This window comes from Myotis lucifugus, unplaced genomic scaffold (assembly GCF_000147115.1).
Source record: "Myotis lucifugus unplaced genomic scaffold, Myoluc2.0 scaffold_608, whole genome shotgun sequence".
NCBI classification, from domain to species: domain Eukaryota; kingdom Metazoa; phylum Chordata; class Mammalia; order Chiroptera; family Vespertilionidae; genus Myotis; species Myotis lucifugus.
In genome coordinates this window covers 51963-73155 of record NW_005871656.1, presented here as the reverse complement: position 1 = coordinate 73155, position 21193 = coordinate 51963, and the positions used below count along the sequence as shown (strand labels likewise).

Sequence of the window (21193 nt, the reverse complement as noted above, 5' to 3'; positions counted from 1 at the left end):
TTTTGATTGTTTCCATTTTTTGGCTTTTCCAAATAGAGCTTCTATGAATATTTTTATGCAGGTCTTTGTGTGGGTGTGTACTTTCATTTCTTTTGGGTCAATACCCAGGAGTGGAATGGCTGGATCATGTAGTAGGTCTGTGTTTAACTTTTTTTTAATTAAAAATATATGTTTTTATTGATTTTTAAAGAGAGAGGTCCAGTTGTTTCAGCGTCATTTATAAATACCATTCTGTTCCCACCAAGTTTCTTTGGCATTTAAAAAATATATATATTTTTATTGATTTCAGTGAGGGAGGGGGAGGGAGAGGAAGAGATCGAAACATCAGTGATGAGAGAGAATCATTAATCGGCTGCTTCCTGCACACCCCCTACTGGGGATCGAGCCCACAACCCGGGCATGTGCCCTTTACTGGAATCGAACCTGGGACCCTTCAGTCCGCAGGCTGACGCTCTATTCATTGAGCCAAACCAGCTAGGGCATCTTTGGCATTTTTAATGAAAATCAGTAGACCATATATTAGAGGAATCTATTTTTGGGACCTCTATGCTATTCAATTGCTATATTTGTCCATCCTTATATAAATAGCAACTTGTCATGATTACTGTAGTTTTATAATAAATCCTGAAGTTGTGTAGTTTGTCCTCAACTCTACTTTTCAACTTAAAATTTGCATTGACTAGCCTGGCTGTGGTGGCTCAGTGGATTGAGTGTTGTCCCATAGACCAAGAGGTCCTGGGTTCGATTCCCAGTCAGGGCACATGCCTGGGTTGCAGGCTCAGTCTCCAGTAGGGGTGTGCAGGAGGCAGCCAATCAGTGAGTCTCTCTCACTATTGATGTTTCTATTTCTCTCCCCCTCTCCATTCCTCTCTGAAATCAATAAAAATATTTAAAAAATAATTTGCTTTGACTATTCCAGCTTCTTTGCATTGTAATATATATTTTTAAATGTTTGTTAATTTTACCAGAATTCCTGCCAGATTTTGATTGGTATTTCATTGACTCTCTAGATCAATTTGAAAAGACTTGGCATCTTCAGTTGATAAATATAGTATATTTTCCCATTTATTTAGCTCTTATAAAAATATAATATTATATGCTTCAGTTGATATAGTATATTTTTCCATTTATTTAGCTCTTGTAAAAATTTTAGCACTATTTTATAGCTTTCAATGCAGTTATTGCACATATTTTGTTAAAATTATCCCAAAATATGATCTATTTTTTATGCTATTGTAAATGGTATTTAAATATTTTTCTAACTGCTTGTTGCCCCACACTGGGGATCGAGCCTGAAACCCGGGCATGTGCCCTGACTGGGAATCAAACGTGACTTCCTGGTTCATAGGTTGACGCTCAACCACTGAGCTACGCTGGCCGGGCTAGAACAGCATTTCTTAATATTTATTGAGGACATGAAAGAGCTTTAGTTTAAGTGGATTATAGCTCTTGATATTTACCATATTAGAAATTAAAACTAAAGGTTTAAAAAATATTTATTCATTTAAAAAATAATAAACTCTATAGCTTAACATAAATAATTCATATTTATGAAAAACATTTGTAAAACGAAAATTTAGGGGGAAGAATAGACTTTTTCTCCATTGTTGCCAGTTGGTCTCATGGCTGGCATAACAGTAATACCTGGTTCTGTATCTTATCCCCATTCAGCCTGTTGTGCTATGACATGATGTGTGGTCTCTGGGAACTCCACTGTGCTCTTGTGAGAGGAGGAGAGTAAAAGGGAAATGGTATCTTAATATGACTAGGGAAGGACAGTTGGCCCATGAACGGTGGCTGGTGCTGCATAGTCGAAAATCAGCGTATAACTTGACTTTCTAAAAACTAGTTGACCCTCAGTATCTATAGGGGGTTGGTTCCAGGACCTTCCACAGATACCAAAATCTGCAATACTCAAATTCCCCATATAAAGTGGCATAGATCAATGCATATGGTCAGCCCTTTGCATCCACAGACAAAAATAGTGCAGGTATTTATTTTTAAAAATCTGCATTTAAGTGGACTCATGCAGTTCAAACCTGTGTTGTTCAAGGCTCAATTGTAGTTTGACCTCATGAACCTTCTGAAAAGTTTTCAGGCACCCCCAGGGGCCCCTGGACCACTTTGAAAACCACTAGCTTAGAGTAAGTTCTAGTTTCTAAAAGGCATTCAGTAAGTATTTGTTAATGAATTAATCAATTCCAAAATGGCTGTCTGATGGGGCCAGCGCTTTTTATTCATGTAGTTGGTCACTGGACCTCATTTCCATGTCCTGTTCCCCAGAGGCTATGGCCTGTTCTAACCTCAGTGTTCCTCTTCCCATGGCAGGTGTCCCTGTGAACAGCAGAGTGTCCTCCAAAATCCAGCAGCTTCTGAATACCCTGAAGAGGCCGAAGCGTCCTCCACTGAAGGAGTTCTTCGTGGATGATATGGAGGAGCTGTTGGAAGGTGAGCATCCTCAGACTTGGGCTCACTTGTGTAAACTGGGTGACCATTACATCTGGAGACGCAGGCAGATGTACATCCTACATGGGTTATTACTGTGACGTTATGACACAATAAAGTGATATTCTCTGTTGGCAGCCCCTGTAGTCACCATGTGTGATGGTGAATTAGGTATCACATGTGACTGCTAGCTTTATTGGAACAGGTGGAAAATTCATTGCTTATAGTTAAGACACTTACCATTTCCTTATGCCTCTGATCCACTGGTTAGTATTTTATAAGAATACTTCTAAGGTTTCATTTTACTTACATTATTCAAATTTTATTTAAACTTTAAATCTAGAATACTCTTCTTCCCAAGGTTTTAAAGTATTATATCTTCAGTATAGTTTTGGCTCTTTTTCAGAATTTTAGCCTCTTACTTGAGATATATATATTTAGAAGAAAGAATATAGATTAATTTTTTTTAAATTACCAAGAAATAGAAGTGTAGACTTCTAGATAAGGAACAGGAATAAAGCCCAGTACAAGATACAAGCATATGAATGTGTTAGAGCCACCAGGACACACGGCCAGCCCCTTAGCTTCTGTGAAGTGTCACCGCCCCACGGAGGACCAGCCCTGGGTGTTTCCGTCCTACTTGAGGATTAGATACTGCTTTTAGGGCATTGTTTCCCCTTTTAATTAGATAATGTCTTTCAAATTCAGAATTCAATCGTATGAATGCTTTTGAGAGCAGTCTTTCTTACACTAGGGCAAATTTTGGTTACATATCAACTGAAAATATGATAAACTTTATTTTTTCTAAAACATGGTGATAGTTGTTTTGAATACCCAAAGCAAACTGGTGATTCTGCTCACTTTTATCCTTTATAAGCAGGGACTAGTGCCTGTTTCTCAGGTGTTGTCAGGGTTGTCCCTGTGACAATCTGGCCATCACTGCTGCCACCCTGGGGAACTGTCATGTGGGGTTAAGGTTACCAGGCTCCATCATTATTCATGATTCAATCTCCATCTGTCTTTGGTCAGTTGGTCTATGACTATTATAATGATAAGGAAATCTAACCTCTTTATAATTGGTATTTTAGAAAAACAATATTATAAAATGTAAATGCTTAAAAATACAATGTGTGCATGATACTATGAAATGTTGATTTTAAAATTTCAATTTTGCTTATAGTTCAGCAACCAGATCCAAATCAGCCAAAGCCTGAGGGAAGCCAGATGGTAGTGCTGAAAGGGGAACCTCTGTCCTTGGGGACACCCTGGCCACCGTCACTGCTGGCTGCCTTGCAGCGGTGGGGCACAATGCAGCCCAAAGCCCCCTGTCTGACCGCCTTGGACACAACTGGGAAGGCCGTCTACACCCTCACCTATGGCAAGTGTCAACAGAAGGCAATTGGCTGTGGTTTAGCTGTAAAATAATACATGTGTCACAATAAAGTGATATTCTCTCTGTATACAAACAACATAGACATACACTTGATGAACATGATAGAACAAATTCCTGAGAAACTAACACAACTATTTAACAAATAGAACATCGCCTCACTCCAGGTGGCCATCCCAGACCACTGCCTCCTCCCACCAGAGAGGACCACTTACTGACTGATGGTGCCCGGCCACTGCTTTGGCTTCAAGTATTCACATCTATATATGCATTTCTGAACAATGGAGTTTAGTTCTGTCTAATTTTGAGCTTTGTTTAAATGGAATCGTACAGTATGTATTTTTTGTGTTTGGCATCTTTTGGTTTCATACTGTGTTTTTATGTAACAGATCATAAGCACATAACCTGATGCACAGAGTAAATGCATTCAGCACTCAGCTGAGAAGCATTTCCAGGTTCTCCTCCAGCATTCACGTCCTCCCACACTTTAAAGGCAAACTGTTGTGCTGACTGCTAACACCTCTGGCTTTACTTGCCTTTGAGTTTTCTATAGATGGGATTACATGAAAGGTGTTCTGGGTCTGCACTCTTTTGCTCAGCATTGTTTGTGAGACTCGTCTATGATGTGTGTGAAGTGTAGTAGTTTATTCTGATCCATGGATATTATTTTATTCTGTGAACATGCACTCTGCAGTAGATGGACATTTGGTTTGTTTCCACTTTCGGGCTATCGTGTATAGTGCTGCTATGGACATTCTCCTGTGGGTCTGCTGGTGAACATGTGGAGGTCAGAGCTTGTGCTGGTGTAAATGCAGAGAGCAGTGTCTAGCTTTAGATCATTCTGCCAGACAGTTTTCCAAGTGGTAGTGGCAGTCTTCATTCTCACCAGCAATGTGTGCAGTCCCAGGTGCTCCACATCCTCGCCAACCCTTGACATTGTCTGTTTATTTCATTTTAGCCTTTCTTGTGTGTTGTGGTTTTAAGAAATGCTAATTGCATTTCCCTGATGACTAATGATGCTTTCATATGCTTGTTGGCTGTTTGAATATTCTCTTTTATGAACTATCCAAATCTTTGTCTCATTTTTCTGTTTAATTGCTAATGTTTTCTTTATATTTACAGATACACATCTTTTCAGATATATGTTTTGCATGTATCTTCTTCCACTCTTTGTATTGCCTTTTAACACTTTTATTTATAGCTTTAGATAAGTGAGAAGTATTAACCTAATTTACCTATTTTTTTCTTTACTATAGTGCTTTTTTTTGTCCTTTATAGAACGTCTTTGCCAAACCTAAGGACACAAAAATATTTTTCTACTTTTGCTTCTAAAAACTTGTTTTACTTTTTACATTTGGATGTTAAAATGCATCTGCAATTTGATATGTGAAATGGGAGCCATTTTATTTCCTTAGGAATATCTATGACCCATTATCATTTATTGGAAAGCTAGTTCTTCAGGTATTGGGGTGGAAAGTGCACCTGTGGTTCTGTTTGCGGACTCTGTTCTGTTTAGTCAGTGTGCTGTCTGTCCACACCCCCTAAATCACTGTAGTATTATGAGTCTCAGTGTCTGGTGCAGAAGTCCATTAGCTCTGTGATTGCTCCTTAAGATTTCTTTGACTGCCCTTTGCATTCCAAGTAAACTTCAGAATTAGCCTTGTCAGTTTCTGGAAAAATTCCTGCTGGGATAATGATTGCATTGCATTGAATCTGTAGTTCAATTTGAAGAAAATTGATTCATGAGTAGAATATTTCCTCCTTTTTTAAGTCCTTTAATTTCTTTCAGTAATGTTTTTTACTTTTCAGTACAGAAGTCTTGAGCATCTTTCATTATTTATTCTTATTATAATGGAATGATTAAAATTTTTCCTACTATTTTGTTGCTTGAATATAGAAGTGCAATTGATTTTTTTAAATGGTGACTTTGTACCTTGCTAAACTAACTGATTATTTTCTTGTTTGTCCATATATCTTTTGGATATCTGGTGTTCAAAATCAGACCTCTGTGAACAATAACAATGTCATTATGGCCTTTCCAGCACTTAATCGCTTTTATTTCTTTTTCTTGCTTCTGCACGAGCTAAAACCTCCAGAACAGAGTGGAACAGTGGGCATTCTCGCCTCATTCTCCATCTTAGGTCATGAAGTATGATGTTTGTTGAAGTTCTTTTTTTTTTTTTTTTAATATGTTTTTATTGATTTTTAGAGAGCGAGGAAGGGAAAGGGAGATAGAAACATGGATGAGAGAAAAACATCGATCTGCTGCCTCCTGCAAGCCCCCAACTGGGGATCGAGCCCACAACCCAGGCATGTGCCCTGACCAGGAATCAAACCAGTGCCCTCATGGTACATGGGTTGATGCTCAATCACTGAACCACACTGGCCAGGCTTTTTTTTTTTTTTTATGGTAGAAATTCTTTGTCAGATTAAGGAAATCCTATTTCTAAGAGTTTACTAAAAATTTTTTATCATGGATTGACATTGAATTTTTTTTTTTGAGGGGGGCGATGTCATCAATATATGCCTTTATTTTTCTTAACCTACATTTTTTTTAGAAATCTTTATTGTTGAAAATATTACATATGTCCCTTTTTTCCCCTCCATTGTCCTTTCTCCCCTCCCCCCCCCCACATTGAATTTTATCAAGTGCTTTTTCTTCTCTGTCAAGATAGTCATGGTTTTCCTCCCCTCCCCCATTAATTTGATGAATTACTTTGATTAATTTTCAAATGTTAACAATATTTGTATTCCTAGAATAAATCACTCTTGGCTATGATACCTTATCTTTTTAGTAAATGTTTGGATTTGATTTGCCGCTGTTGTTAAGCATCCTTGTGTCTGTGTTCATTAGAGAGATTGGTTTGTAATTCTCTAAGAAAGGAACTTACTGTCCACTGGGAGGAACATGGTTTGCTAATGGCCTCCACCTGTTGAATTCAGCATTCAGGTCTGGTTTATGCTGTGCTTGGGTAGCCCTAGGCACTGACTAAGCAAGGTAGTGGTTCAGGGCCTGGTTTCTGCTCAGCATGGGCTCCCCTTATGAGCAGTCTACTTTAGATCACCCTGCTGGGCCTGCGACTTTGCCACAGTCAAGCTATCTCCTGCCTGATCTCACCATGTGCCTTTCCCTTCACAAGTTTTACTCATGCCTGACTCTGTCTGCTTCTGAAGAACCCACCTTCACCCTTGCATTCTGCTTTTCTTGCACTTTATTTCTACCCATGGGACACTCCATGATTGTCTCTGAAGTCAGTAGTCATACTCTATCTTTCCTTTGTCACATGGTCCCCTTCCTGCTGTCCTGAATTTCCCACCATAATTTCTCTTTTTCGGCCTGTAAGTTCCCCGTGTATGTATTCATTTTACTGTGGATTTGCTGGTGAGGAAGTCTCAGTGCTTGTCTGACAACAGCTTATTTTATATTCATTTTTGATGGTGATCATTTATCTGTTTTCAGTATTCTGCAGATATTGTACTGTCTTTGCATTCTTGGGATAAAACTAACTTGGTTATGAAGCATTGTTCTTTTTATATTCTAGCTGGATTTATTTTGGAAACCTTTATGGATTACGGTTATTGACATCTTGAATTGACCATTTATATAGACAAAAGCAATAACAGTGTTTTGAGTTAAATATTTTTTCTCATTTATTTCTCAGGTCCCACAATTCACTTATTTCACAATGTTGCACTGAGTTTAATATTATTTGCAATGAAATTTGAGCATTTATTCAGAGGGCATGGCTGCTCAGACTGCATGGGGTTATATCACAGGAATTTGAGAGGGACTGAATTAGGACTTTTTAGTATACTGCTTAGGGTAAACGTTAAGGGTAAACGTTAAGGCTGCCTTGAATGTTGGGGATGGACTGAGATTCTTCTATCTTCCTACTGCATTATCCCACGTACCTTCAATCCTCTTTACTTTTCCTTAATCTCATCTTTTTCAAAGAAGCTCTTCTTTGCTGAGCATTCATAGGGCTGGTGCTGAATATAGAGACTGCGTGCCAGGAGAAGTGTGTTGGGCAGGAGCTCATAGGGTTAAGGGCTGGATCCTGGGGGTCCAGATGCACTACTCCAGCAGCTGGTGGCTCTCTCTGACTGTCTTATCTTGAGTGAAAAGCGTAGATGAAGATATGACCTACCTCATGAATTGTTGTAAAGGTTACATGAATTATAAGGGATGTAATTGAGACAAAGTTAATGACATGAAAATGCATTCACAATTCAATGTTGATTGAAAAAAGCAGGGTGGAGTATGATCTCATTTTTTGAAAATTCCATATACATATATATATGTGTATGTGTGTGCATATGTATGAGTATATATGTGTTACATATACACATATGTAACAAAGAATGCTGACCTTTTTCTGCTGACTTTTCTATATTCTAAATTTTCTATGATAAAATCCTATATTATTTTTATGTTAAGAAACATAAATTTGTAAGTTGTTTTTGAGGAAAAAACTATGATGTTTTATTACAGCATTGTAGTTTCATTTGGAAACTACCTGAATTTTCAGAAATTGAGTAATGGTACATTGTGGGGTATTATGATTATTATATTAAAATGATAATTATTAGTTTCTTAAATTTGACATTGCTTAGTATTTTTATTTCATTTTAGGGAAACTTTGGAGTCGGAGTTTAAAACTAGCTTATACTCTTCTTAATAAACTGACTAGTAAGAATGAACCACTACTTAAACCTGGAGACAGAGTAAGTAACTAGAATGTAACTATTGGAGTGAGCAAAAACAGAGACTGTAAAAATTTTTTGCATTGAAATCAATGTTTGATCAGCTGGTTACACTTACAGCGTTAATACAAGGGATTTAAAATCAGCATGGAAAAATATTAAATATGGAAAAAAATTTTGATGATGTAGATAAAATGATTATTCTTTTTTTTCTCATTGCCTATCCACTGATTCTTCAACTTCTTTTTTCTTTGACTTCAAATATGTTGATTTTAATAAAAATATTAATATCGTTTATTAGTAAATGTTAAATATTCAAAGCTTAAGTTTTATGAGGAAACAACCTTACTTTGAAATTCTGTGTGCTTTATATTCTTCCTATTCCATGTGGCAAGGCCACCATCCTCTCTTCTTTTTGTTTTTGTTTTTTAGGAAACAATTTTATTTAATTTTTTGTTCATTCAAAAAATATTTATTGACCAACCAATATGCTCTAAACACTGGAAATAAGAGGGTCATTGTAGGTGTGGTTCCTGGACCACCATCCCCTCTTAACCTATCAGCCCCAATAGCATACAAAGGAGGCTAGAGGCTTAGATCTTTGTCCTAAACTGTCCCAAGTAGTTGGCAGTGCCATATGAGGCTATTTAAATTAACCAAAATTAAATAAGATAAAAAATTTAGGTCCCTAGTCACATAAGCCACATTTTAAGGGCTCAGTAGGCTACCATATTTGATAGCTCGAAATAGAATATTTTCATTATTGTAGAAAATTCTATTAGATAGCATTGTTCTTGGCAAACTGAACCAGACTTGAGGAACCTAGGTATACCAGAAGGTCCAGGAGAGAAAACAGGAGAACATGGTGAAAATCAACAAACTTAGCAGTGTAAACTAGTGAAAAAGGTTGCCCAGGGTCAGAAATGAAAATATAAGTGGACAAGCTGTCATAGAGTTTCAGGCAACTCTTTGAGTGCCTCATTTTTTAATTAAAAAACTAGAAGCCAAGGACATTTAAGGAAGGAAACTTTAATGTGGAAGAAGATAACCAAAGGGCAAAAAAATGAAAGGAAAAGGAAAGGAGGAAGAAGAAACAAATGAACTTGGAGGAAAACTAGATACAGAAAACAAATTTTCAGAAAATTAGTATTAATATTCCTAGAGTCTATGATGAAGAAAAATAAATAAATAAAAGAACAAGAGATGGATGGTAGGAAGGAAAAATAGTGCAAAAATTAGAATTGATCAAGAAGGCCCAACATCTGATAGCGGTTAGAAAGAGGAAAGAGAAAGAATACAAAATTTTCAGTGAATAATTTAAGATGATGTTCTGGAGTTGGAGAGCATTTGCTTGAAAGTGAAGACTGCAGTGAACACAGTAGCTCCACAAATGCACATGAGCACAAAAGCATGTTACTGCGCAAGACCAGGGTGCAGAGCCTAAGGGGAAAGTAGGATGTATACAGGGGTCAGCAGTCAAATTGGGGGAGACCAGTGTGACCCTTCAGAAGTTCAGAGGGAATCTGATTTTAACCTACAGTTCTATTCTTAGTTATTCAACAAATGTGAGGATACGTAACCATTTTCAGACACACAGGACTCAAAAAAAATTGACTCCCAAGCACTCTTTCTTGGGAGGTTCCTAAAGGATGAGTGCTTCAGTGGAATGAGTGAGTGGGGCCCAAACCTGAGAGCCACAAGGCAGTCCCCCAGGAGCAGCCTAGCAGGAGTAGGAGGACACATGGCCCAGGGAGCAGGTGGGGCTGGTCCACAGCTGGTAAAACTTAGGAGTTCACCTGCCTGGTTGGCTATTTGGAGAATACTCTTCATAGATATTTACACATGCGGTGGGATATTTTAGAGCAGATTGGCTAATGTATATGTAGAGAGCGGAACCAGTATGAATGCTGGTAGCTGTCGCCATCAGAAAGAAAGGAGATGTGTACCTGATTGTGAAAGTGCAACAGTACGAGAATGATACTTCAATGTGTTGTGCTTTAGAGTGAGTCTGAAAGAATCCCTGATTTATAATGAACCTAAGAATCACTAATTTATTTTTCTTGAAGAAAAGTCCTGCAAGGACAAAGACTTACAGATACTGTCTTGACTTGATAGAGAATCCACATAATTATAAAAAGGTTGACAAGATCACAGTGAGTTAATTATCAGAGATGGGTGGCAAATTCATCCTCCTGTGTTAATATACTTTTAAAAGTGAACAAACACAACTCTTGTAACAGATTCTCTAAAAACATGTTTTCTATACCAAACGTAGTCACAAGGCTATAATTCACAGTTCTGGAACAGTCTCTATTAACATCAACTTTAGAAGGAGAGCTTTTCAACAAACTAACTTGTTAGAAACTTGATTAAGTTTACAGAATAAATATAGGTACAGTTTGAATTTTGCCTTACAAAGAGGAGAATTATTCATTAGTTATCCATTGTTCTGTGTTCAGAGGCCTGTGTTAAAAGTCTGCTCAAATAATATTCTGACTCATCACTATGGTTTCAGGCACACTTATTACACTACTTGGGGTTTAAAAAAATCTTATTCCAGCCCAACTGGTGTGGCTCAGTGATTGAGCGTTGACCTATTCCAGGAGATCACAGTTCAATTCCCGGTCAGGGCATATGCCCGGGTTGCGGGTTCAATCCCCAGTGTGGGGCGTGCAGGAGGCAGCCAATCAATGATTCTCTCTCATCACTGATGTTTCTATCTCTCTCTCCCTCTCCCTTCCTCTTTGAAATCAATAAAAATATATTTTAAAAAATACTTATTCCATAAATAGCTTTTCATGTAACCAGATTATTATAAGAAATGGAAATTGGGGTGATGGGAGAAGAAAAGGGGGGAGAGGAGAGCTAAATATTCATCTACAATAACAGAAAATAAAATTAGTACCTGAATATTTTCAAAAGATAAAACTATAAGCAAAATATTTGAAAATATGAGAGTAAATAGCAAAAGGAAGATGTAAAATATTTAAAAAGTGGTTGCCTTGGGGAGTGGGGAAGTGTGGAGCATGGGGTGGTATTGTTTTTCATTAGTACTTTTTTGGTTCATTTTAAATTCTGTGTTTTAAAAATTTGACAAAAATAAAAATGTAAGATAGATAAAATAGAATTAGAAAATATAATTTAAACAGTAGCAGCATGCTAACCAGGTGTGAAGAGGGACTCGGCGAAAGCAGCTGTAGGGATCTCAACTGAGGATTTTGTACCCACCATCCTTCCCTGTGAATATACTTAAGTCTTGAGTGGAGGTCTGTTCAATTAAAACTTTGGCATTAGGATTTCTTCTTTTGGAAGATATTTTAGATATAATATGATTTCTTGTTTACTTTTCGTGTTGATACAGGTGATTTTCACCTGGGCTAATTGATGGTGGGTGATGGTCCATCCCTGAGTTGCTGCCGCCCAGATGAACTGTCTTTAAATCCAGAAATTTAAAGTTATTTTGTTGTATGGGGAGTAGAGACCTCAACCTAAAAACTATTTATTAAAAGTTACATGGTTGAGCCCTAACCAATTTGGCTCAGTGGATAGAGCTTCGGCCTGCGGACTGAAGGGTCCCAGGTTTGATTCCGGTCAAGGGCATGTTCCTTGATTGCGGGCACATCCCCAGTAGGGAGTGTGCAGGAAGCAGTTGATCGATGTTTCTCTCTCATCGATGTTTCTAATTCTCTATCCCTCTCCCTTCCTTTCTGTAAAAAATCAATAAAATATATATATATATTTTTAAAAAGTTACATGGTTGAGAAAATTTAAGGACTAAGAATTAAACCCCAGATTCTAAAATAATAAAATATGTCTCAATTCCATCTAATCATTAGCAGATACTCCAGAAGTTGAGATGACAGAGTCATTCTCCAGTCGATTCCATGGTTGTTCTTTGTGCTGCTGTAGGTGGCGCTGGTGTTTCCGAACAGTGACCCTGTGATGTTCATGGTTGCATTTTATGGGTGTCTCCTGGCAGAACTGGTTCCTGTCCCCATAGAAGTGCCATTAACAAAAAAGGTAGCAAACTTGGCCCTGGGCCATGGGTTCAGGTTTCATGAGGTTTGAAACGATGAACATTTTTTCCTCTTATAAGTAGAATTTGAAATTTGATAAGACTTTGTTAAACTTGTTCTCAACACCATATGTTTATTGACAATAAGTTTCATTTCTTGGGGATAAATCATTACAGTCATTTATTACAGCTCACTTCTCAGTGATACTTTTGAATATATGGGATGGAAATGTTTTGCATTTCTGTTTGCTTACACATCAAGCAGTTTTTGTTACTGACATGATTACTGTGGGAGTTCTGATGGTCTAGGCAGCTGTTTCATTTTATGTATAAATGTCAGTAACCTAACTATTGAAAAAATTATTTTAGGAGATAGGCATGTATTTTAGAAACTCAGAGTTTTTTATTGTATCCCAGTATTCAGGCAGCTGCTAATATGAAAATTGTCAGCAACAAATATTCAAGAATCTCAAAAATAAAGTTTTCAAATAAAACCAGAACATTTCCACAGATAATATATGATGACAGATATTTGAATATAGGGATTCTTAGGGAAAAACTAGAGATTAGTCACGCTTTCAAAAAGAAAATGGGAACATTTCACAGAGGGACATATATAAAAGAGGACTTGACTAAAACGAAATGTGCATTTCTGTATGGAAATAATTAGTATTGTTAAACACAAATCAAGTGGAAATTTTAATGCTGTAATTTTGGGAGTATATTAAAATGCTGCTAAATGTCATTTGCAAGAAAAAACTTTGGGAAATTAGCCCATTATCTGCACTTTATATTTCACTGCAAAAAGTATATATCTTTTAAATTTAAAAACAATTGTATTTTATTTTCATGAAAATACTGTATATAGCAGTGATTTTCAACCTATTTCATCTCATGGCACACTAATTATCTACACTAATAAAAAGAAACATGCAAATTGGTGTCACTCTGCTATGCCCACCAGCCAATCAGTAACTATGCAAATTAACCCAACAAAGATGGTGGTTAATTTGCATACGCAGGTGCGGAGCGAAGACTGAAGGCTCTGGCCCGAGTGAAGACTGAAGACTGAAGAGGCTTGGCTTCTCCGCTGCAGCAGCAGTGGCTGTGGCTGCAGTGGAGAAGCCAAGCCTTGCCGTGGCCGGACCAAAGGCCTGGGTCCCAGGTGCTGGAGGAAAACCGGTGCCAGCAGCCAGGGGAAGGAAGGCCTATTGCACGAATCTTCGTGCAACAGGCTTCTAGTTAAAATATAAAATATAATTACTAAAATACATAAAGTATGTTATTTTTTGCTGATCTGAAAATGACTATTACTGTGTTGGCTGTTGTCATATTTTTATATGACAATTTAAAGGAAAAGAGGTCAGGTATTGCATGTTTTAAAAAATCTGGTGGCACACTGATTGAAAATCGCTGGTATATAGAATTGAGTTGTTCTAGAAATTTTACAAGGGGTGGACAAAACACTCTTCTTTCTGTGCATGGGCCTGCAGAGTAAAGGTCCTGAGCCGAAGCTGCCAGGAGCGCCTCACTTCCACCCCACTCTGTCTTGTTCAGGATGCTGGCAGCCAGCAGATCGGGTTTCTGCTGGGCAGCTGTGGTGTCACCCTGGCCCTGACCACGGATGCTTGTCAGAAAGGCCTGCCTAAAGCACAGACTGGAGAGGTGGCAACTTTCAAAGGTGGGCCTCTGAGGGGAAGGAGAGTCAGCATTATGAGTTAAACTATGTCCTCCAGTACTTTTCCAGCACTTAAACTTACAGAGGCTGAAGTTGAATCTCACTTTTCACCTGGTTCAGGGTCTCTGCTGTTTAATATGAATTGAGTAAGAATTAAATGAGACTGAGATATCTGTTTCTTGGGCACTCAGGAGCTAGAGCTGCATGTTCAATGGCTAGGCCCTGAGTGTGGGGAGCAGAGACCCTCTGACATTCACCTGTGCCATGTTTCCTGGCTGCACCCTCACAGGTTGGCCCCCTCTCAACTGGTTGGTAATTGATGGGAAGCATCTGACTAAGCCCCCCAAGGATTGGCATCCGTTAGCCCAGGACGAAGGAGCTGGGACCGCCTACATTGAGGTGATGACTTCTAACACAGTATGCTAAAGCAGGCCCCACGGGTTAGGTCTTGTTTTCATATAAGTTTGAGCTACTGAGTTTTTTTTTTAGTTTACAGGCTAAAAGTTATTGTCATTTGGAAACTTTCTCAGACCCTTTCAGTTTTATTTTTACCTAATCTCCCCTCACTGGCTACCCTGGGGATGCGGACAATTATGAGAGAACTTGCATGCACTGTTGCCCTTAGCACCTGCCCAGGATGAGTCCTGACTTCATCCGAGGGTGTCACCTCAAGGGTCAGGGCATAAAATGCTCTTCATTCTGACAGGCTAGTTAGTGAAGGAGAGACAGCTGATAGCTTCTTCTCTCTAAAATCTACCGGTCTCCATTCTCTCTGCCATGGCCTCCAGAAACATCACATAATTGAATTTTTTTCTTGAAATCTTTCAGTATAAAACCAGCAAAGAAGGCAGCACAGTGGGGGTGACGGTGTCCCATGCATCTCTGTTGGCGCAGTGCCGGGCTCTGACCCAGGCGTGTGGCTACTTGGAAGGTAAGGGCATGTGGGGCAGCTCTTCCAGCTGTGCACAGGGCACCAGGGAACTGTCACTGCAGATGTCAGGTTCAGTCCTATATAGGACCTGTCCTCTAATCTGGTGTTCCAGGTGCCGCATGCTCGAGGCTCTGCTCGCACTAGATGAGTGGGCCCTTTCCAGGAAACTTATGTGTATGTTGATTTTCTGGAGTGTGAAATCCATATCCCACCAGTTCATCAATGCCCAGTTGGTTGGTTCAACCTGCAACAGAGCTGAGGGGCAGTGCATTTTACATTTTAAAAATATGGAAAACCGTGTTATTGGCACTCACTTTTCCATTACTATTTTATATGCCTGTGGTTTGGCCTTAAGCTGTCCTGCATACAGATATACAAATGGAATGTTATGGTCATAGGTTGGCTCTTGGTAGTGCCACATGTACTGATAAATATTAGATATTTAACTTAGAGAACTATTCCAAAAACTATAAAAATGTATGCATGGAAGTTTGTTTTTGCATTGCAATACTTGAACAAAACTAAAAAGTAAATTGAGTGGTATGTTTAAATATCTACAATATGGGTGTTTAAATGTAAGGGGTAGTGTAGGGCATAGCTGAAGATTTCAGTAGAAATTTGGAAGAGGATTTTAGATATGTTCAAGGGCCTGAATACTTTTTAAAGAAATTAGACCTATTAGTCAAGTCCCATCATTTTTTCTTCAGACCCAGTGCTGACCTTACATATGTCACCTATATTTGGATCCTCAGCTGACCAGGGAGCCTGTACAGCATGCTTATTCAGAATGCAGCAGTGTCCTGGCACACAACCCAGCTCCCTGTAATCACCAGGGGTGTTTCTCCTGTGGGGCGCACTAGGCTTGCCGTGGCCTTTGGTGAGGGACCAGATTTGCTTCTAGCCTCAGGCTCTGTTCCTGCCCTTTGGATCCAGGTCCCTCAGAGGGTGCCGCCAGATGCTCTGAGTACAGGGATGTGCTGGGAAGCCTGGGGACTCCTGTTCACTCCTGCTTCCTAATACCTACCAGTCATACCCTCTGGAGGAGAAAATGGGCAGGAGAGAATGAGCACCTTTCTAAAGGGAAGTGACATGAGCAGCCTGTGATATTTTTTGAAGATGCAGGATAATGGCCTTGGGTGTGAGAAATGGGGGAACTGGATGTAAATTGAGAAGAGCACCCATGACAGTCTGACTGAATGTAACAGCCTCACTCAGCCTCTTAACTAGTGATTGTTGCTTCGGTTTCAGATTGATGATCAGCATAGTTCTCTGTTGTAATCCAGAATTGTATGACCTACTGTTGTTTTTCCAGTAATTTAAGTAGATAACCAAGATTATTGGTAAATTAGTGCATGGTATTTGGAAATGCTCTATGTTTCCTAAAACTCTTATATGCTGATAATGTGCTCATCTCAGAGTTTCTCTAAAAGTGCATGTGACTTGTGAAGAGGTTCATTCAGCAGTTTAACCATCTTTGTCCACTTTCAGCTGAAACACTAACAAATGTGCTGGATTTCAAAAGGGATGCTGGTCTATGGCATGGAGTGTTAACAGTGAGTGTTGATGCTAAATGATCTAATTGTTGGAATGAGGGATTTCTAATGTTTCATATCAGTACATGACCCCAAACCCTAATTTTTACGTGATATAATTAATCCTTAGTTCTGCTGATTCACCTGACCAGTATATCTGAACTGAAATAATGTTGTGAGCACTGGTGTTACCTTTGTCGCTTTCGGTGTGGTGTAGAGCTCTGCAGTCTGGATGCGGAGTGAAGCCTGCCCTGAGCACCCATGTCTTTCACAGAGTGTCATGAACAAGATGCACGTGATCAGCATCCCGTATGCACTGATGAAGGTGAACCCGCTCTCCTGGATTCAGAAAGTGTGTTTGTATAAAGGTAAGGGAATTAGCATCATTTCTTGATTCAGCCTGCACTAAAGAAGTCTCTTTGAATTAATCTTTGGTGATTAAGAAAAAATAAAGCCAACATGCAAAACTGTAGATGTGGGCTGAGGAGCCCTGACGGCCAGCATGCACCATGACCAGGTCTGAGGCTCGTCTGTGGTGGTCCTGACTCACCAGTGCTGGCTGTAAGCTGTTACGTCCTGTGTGTGCAAAGCCTGAGCTGGGTGTGCAAGGCCTAGGTATGTGCAAGGCCTGGCCACCCCGGGTGGAGAATTGTTCAGTGACAGCTCTTTCTGCAAGGACCATAGGCCCCTAATGTTACTCTTTTGAAATTTCCCTTACAATCACATCAATTCTTAGTATTTGAGATGGTTTTAATATGAAGGTAGGGCTTTTCAAGCCACCAGCAGCAAAGCAGTTTATTCAGATGAAGCCGTCCACGAATGATGGGGCTGCCCGTGGGACCTTGCCCCGTCCTCCACCTTCAGTCAGTCACCCTTGCAGTCACTCCAGGCATTTCTGTGGCTCTGCTCTGGGGGAGCTTGAGGGCACCTTCACTATCGTCTGAGCCTGGGCCTAGGGTCTTTGTTAAGACTGACTAATCCTGGGTACCCTCTTTACTTGTCTACCTGTGCTGACGGTACTGCCAGTTACTGAATGTGGGCATGAGATGTGTGCTCTGACGTGGTGTCATCAGGGCAGCCTAGAGGGACTAGCTGTCTCCGTTTATCCTGTTTTACTGAGGAAGATTGAAGCTGGTTTCAGGGTTGGTGGTTACTCCCCACCAGCATGGCCAGCGTTGAGGGCTGAGTCTATCTGCTCACAGCCCTCGTATCCCTGAGGCTTCTTTGGCCACACAGTTGCATACCTAAGCAGCTTGGGGAGGGTTGGATGAGACAGAATAGGCATGTGGAAAGATGCTTCTGAGAGAAATCAAAGTGGAAAATGGATCTGAGTTTATGTTTGATTTTAAGTAAAACGGGTTAGGGTAAGTTAAACTATGAATGAGACACAGCTGCAGAGTACGTGTGGCCTGAAACATAGGATGCGTGTCTGTGGTCCTACGTGTGTACTGTACTGGCAGCAAGCACTGCAGGTGGGTCAGTCTGATGTGGGGGTGCCGCCTTCACGTTTGTGTCCCCTTGCAGCCCAGACTGCACTGGTGAAGTCCCGTGACATGCACTGGTCTCTCCTGGCTCAGCGAGGTCAGCGGGACGTCAGCCTCAGCTCACTGCGTATGCTGATCGTGGCCGACGGAGCTAACCCATGTGAGTAACCTCCTGACCAGGGCTGGAGCCTGCTGTCCCCAGAACAGTGAAAGTGAGTGTATTGTAACTGTCTCTAACATGTCACTTCTTGTTGGTGACCCATTGTTATATCTCATGCATATTTTTTTGGCCACTAAATTTGGAAGCGATTTAAATACAGTTGAGAGAAGGTACATGCCTAAAAGAGTCATATTTCTGCCCGGCTGGCATGGCTCAGTGGTTGAGCGTCGATCTGTGAAACAGGAGTTTGCAGTTTAATTCCCCATCAGGGCACGTGCCCAGGTTGTGGGCTTGATCCCCAGTGGGGGGGTGTGTTGGAGTTAGCTGATCAATGAAAAAGAGTCATATTTCTTAAGCATTGACCAGAACATAGATACAGGTTGGGAGCCTCATGAAGCCCCTGCCCTTTGGCCTTGTATCTCGCCCCCACTGTCTCAGCCACCCCACGTCCTCCCAATGAGAACTCCCCTAGTGTGCTGCTGCACACCCCAGACTCTGTGGGACCTGAGCGTGGCTACTTGTTGGGAGCTGTCCAGGGCCTCCCACAAGGTGTCTTCTGGGGAGCCTCAGTGGAACATTGCAGCACAGAGCCATTGACCAGAGTCTGGCATACGATCTAGTCTGCTGTCCAGTGAGGCCCTAACACCCCTGCGTTCCTGTGCTCCTGGGTACCTTGTTGCTCGGGAGATCACTTAACCTAGCACCCCAAAGCCTCTCGTTCCCTCCATCCACACCTGAGCTCGGCAGGGTCTCTACATCCTGCCTCTAAAACACCTGGGTGCTGCTCACTTCTCTGCTGCTCCCCCGTACCCATCAGCCTTGCAGTTATTCTCATGTCCCACTTTGTTTCATGCAGGGTCCATATCTTCCTGTGATGCCTTCCTCAACGTCTTCCAGTCTAGAGGCCTGAGGCCGGAGGTCATCTGTCCTTGTGCCAGTTCTCCTGAGGCACTAACGGTTGCCATCCGCAGGTAACTTAATTGGACTTAATTTTTACTCTTACTCCTGAATTACCCGCGGTATCAAATGCTGTTAATTTGTTTCTGAGCAGTAGCCATCATGAAGCAGTGCCCCATCCTGTGCCAGTTTCCCAAGCTGTTTGAGCACTAATGGGTGTCCCAGTGCCACCATAGGAGAGAGGTGTTCCTATGGTCTACTTTTCCTGCCTGGGTCATCTCTTGCCTGCCCTGTGGCTCTTGGTCTGCAGCTGCTTCGGCACCATCCTAGGGTAGAAGGCAATGGAGTTTTTAACTCCATTGTTAGAAAATTAGTGTCAGTTGTGGTCCTGCATCATTTATGTATGTTAATATGTCCATAAATAGTGTGTGCTTTTATGTGCAAGCATTAAGTAATCCTAAATGTTAATGATAACTTAGCATTAAAATAACATCTTTATCCTTCACAAACCATGAAGTAGTCTTTGTTTCTTTGTTCTATGGTGATATCTTTTGCTTGTCAGTGTAGTTTTTTCTTACTGGGAAAAATATTGACCTTTGTTTTTAGTGTTGCATTTACTGATGCTGCATGGCAAATTACTCCCAAACTTGGTGGCTTAGAACAGCAACAGTCAGTTATTATATCTCTCATACTTGTTATGGTCGGGACTTTGGTGCTGCCTTGCAGTTGGATGCTCTCTGGACTGGATTAGGTTTTGGGGGGGCTGCAGACATGACTTCCTGTGTGCAGTCTCAGGGCCTCTTTTGCTGGTCCCTGGAGTGGACTGCTCTGGGCTTCCTCACATTGTGTCATTCTGCTTACCTGGCTGTGCCCAAGGCTCCCAGTGAGTTTCCCAAGACAAACAGGTGGAAGCTGAATTACCATTTATGCCCTCCTTTGAAAGTCACTTAGCATCACTTCCACCATCATCACAGGCCCACCAGATGAAGGGAGAAGTGTTGAGGCCCAACTGCAGAGGAAAGCATGGGGTGGAAAAATGGTGGCAACTTCATGGATGCAGTCTGCCACACGCAGTCCTGCAGTCCTTATCCCAGTGCTGCTGTGTCGGGGTTCGAGGTTACAGTATGATTCAGAGCAGAGCCTGGGGCGCAACATCGTCTTGCAGGCAAGGTAGGCCATAGGTCTCCTCTCTCTAGAACTCTACGCTTTGTCAGTTAATCTAGTTTTGTTTTCTAGGCCGCCTGACCTGGGAGGACCTCCTCCAAGAAAAGCTGTGCTATCAATGAATGGCCTTAGTTATGGTGTGATCAGAGTTGATACTGAAGAAAAGTTGTCAGTCCTTACTGTTCAGGACGTTGGTCAGGTGATGCCTGGAGGTAAGAGATGCACCTGAAGTGTGTCTTATCCAGTGATTGATTAACATGACAAAGAGTCATACCAGCCCCAGGCTTTGTAGGAGTGATCTGGAAGCACACAAGTAAAAGATTTCTTAAAATGGGTTTTCCATATAAATTAGGATTTTAATTTATAACATTTTCAGGTTGTTTTTTTTTTTTGCTTTCTTTTGTATTAAGTTTAAAGTTGAGCTAAAATATAAAGGTGTGTTTATGGCTGTGAACCCAACTTCTGGTTCCAGTACTTGGGATAATGGTGACAACAGCTCACATTGCTGCCAGGCACAGTTTTCATACTTCACATATATGGAGGCATAAACCCCAGGGCCCAGGATGTCTGAATAATGATAGATTATTTTAATAAGTCATGAAAGTACAGTATGTTAGGAGTATGACCTTAAATTAAGGTCCACGGAAATTCCTGTAGGTTCCAGAAAGGTCATGATGAGCTATCCTGCACATCGGGCCCCATGGGCCTGACTAACACCTAAATTATTAGAGGCTTCCCTGCCATCCCGGACAGTGCAGTGATGAGAGGGTGATGGAGCTGTCTTCCTGCTATT

At 40.7% G+C, this 21193-nt stretch overlaps 1 protein-coding gene across 8 annotated transcripts in view; it reads left to right on the top strand.

The window, feature by feature from the left end:
* The window catches only part of DIP2A (disco interacting protein 2 homolog A), an 80216-nt gene that overhangs the window by 30567 nt on the left and 28456 nt on the right, over positions 1 to 21193 (top strand). For 7 of the 8 annotated variants that reach the window (XR_001345801.2, XM_006104798.3, XM_023745969.1 and 4 more), the window contains 12 exons: positions 2329 to 2448; positions 3626 to 3823; positions 8469 to 8560; positions 12449 to 12559; positions 14112 to 14235; positions 14522 to 14631; positions 15061 to 15163; positions 16652 to 16716; positions 16970 to 17063; positions 18220 to 18339; positions 19196 to 19310; positions 20473 to 20612. Coding sequence is in view for 7 of the 8 variants with exons in the window: in XM_006104798.3 (XP_006104860.1) it covers positions 2329 to 2448; positions 3626 to 3823; positions 8469 to 8560; positions 12449 to 12559; positions 14112 to 14235; positions 14522 to 14631; positions 15061 to 15163; positions 16652 to 16716; positions 16970 to 17063; positions 18220 to 18339; positions 19196 to 19310; positions 20473 to 20612 (1392 nt within the window). In the remaining variant the exon portion in view is untranslated. The remainder of the gene's footprint in view (positions 1 to 2328; positions 2449 to 3625; positions 3824 to 8468; positions 8561 to 12448; positions 12560 to 14111; positions 14236 to 14521; positions 14632 to 15060; positions 15164 to 16651; positions 16717 to 16969; positions 17064 to 18219; positions 18340 to 19195; positions 19311 to 20472; positions 20613 to 21193) is intronic. The other variant, XM_023745972.1, reaches the window with a different exon arrangement.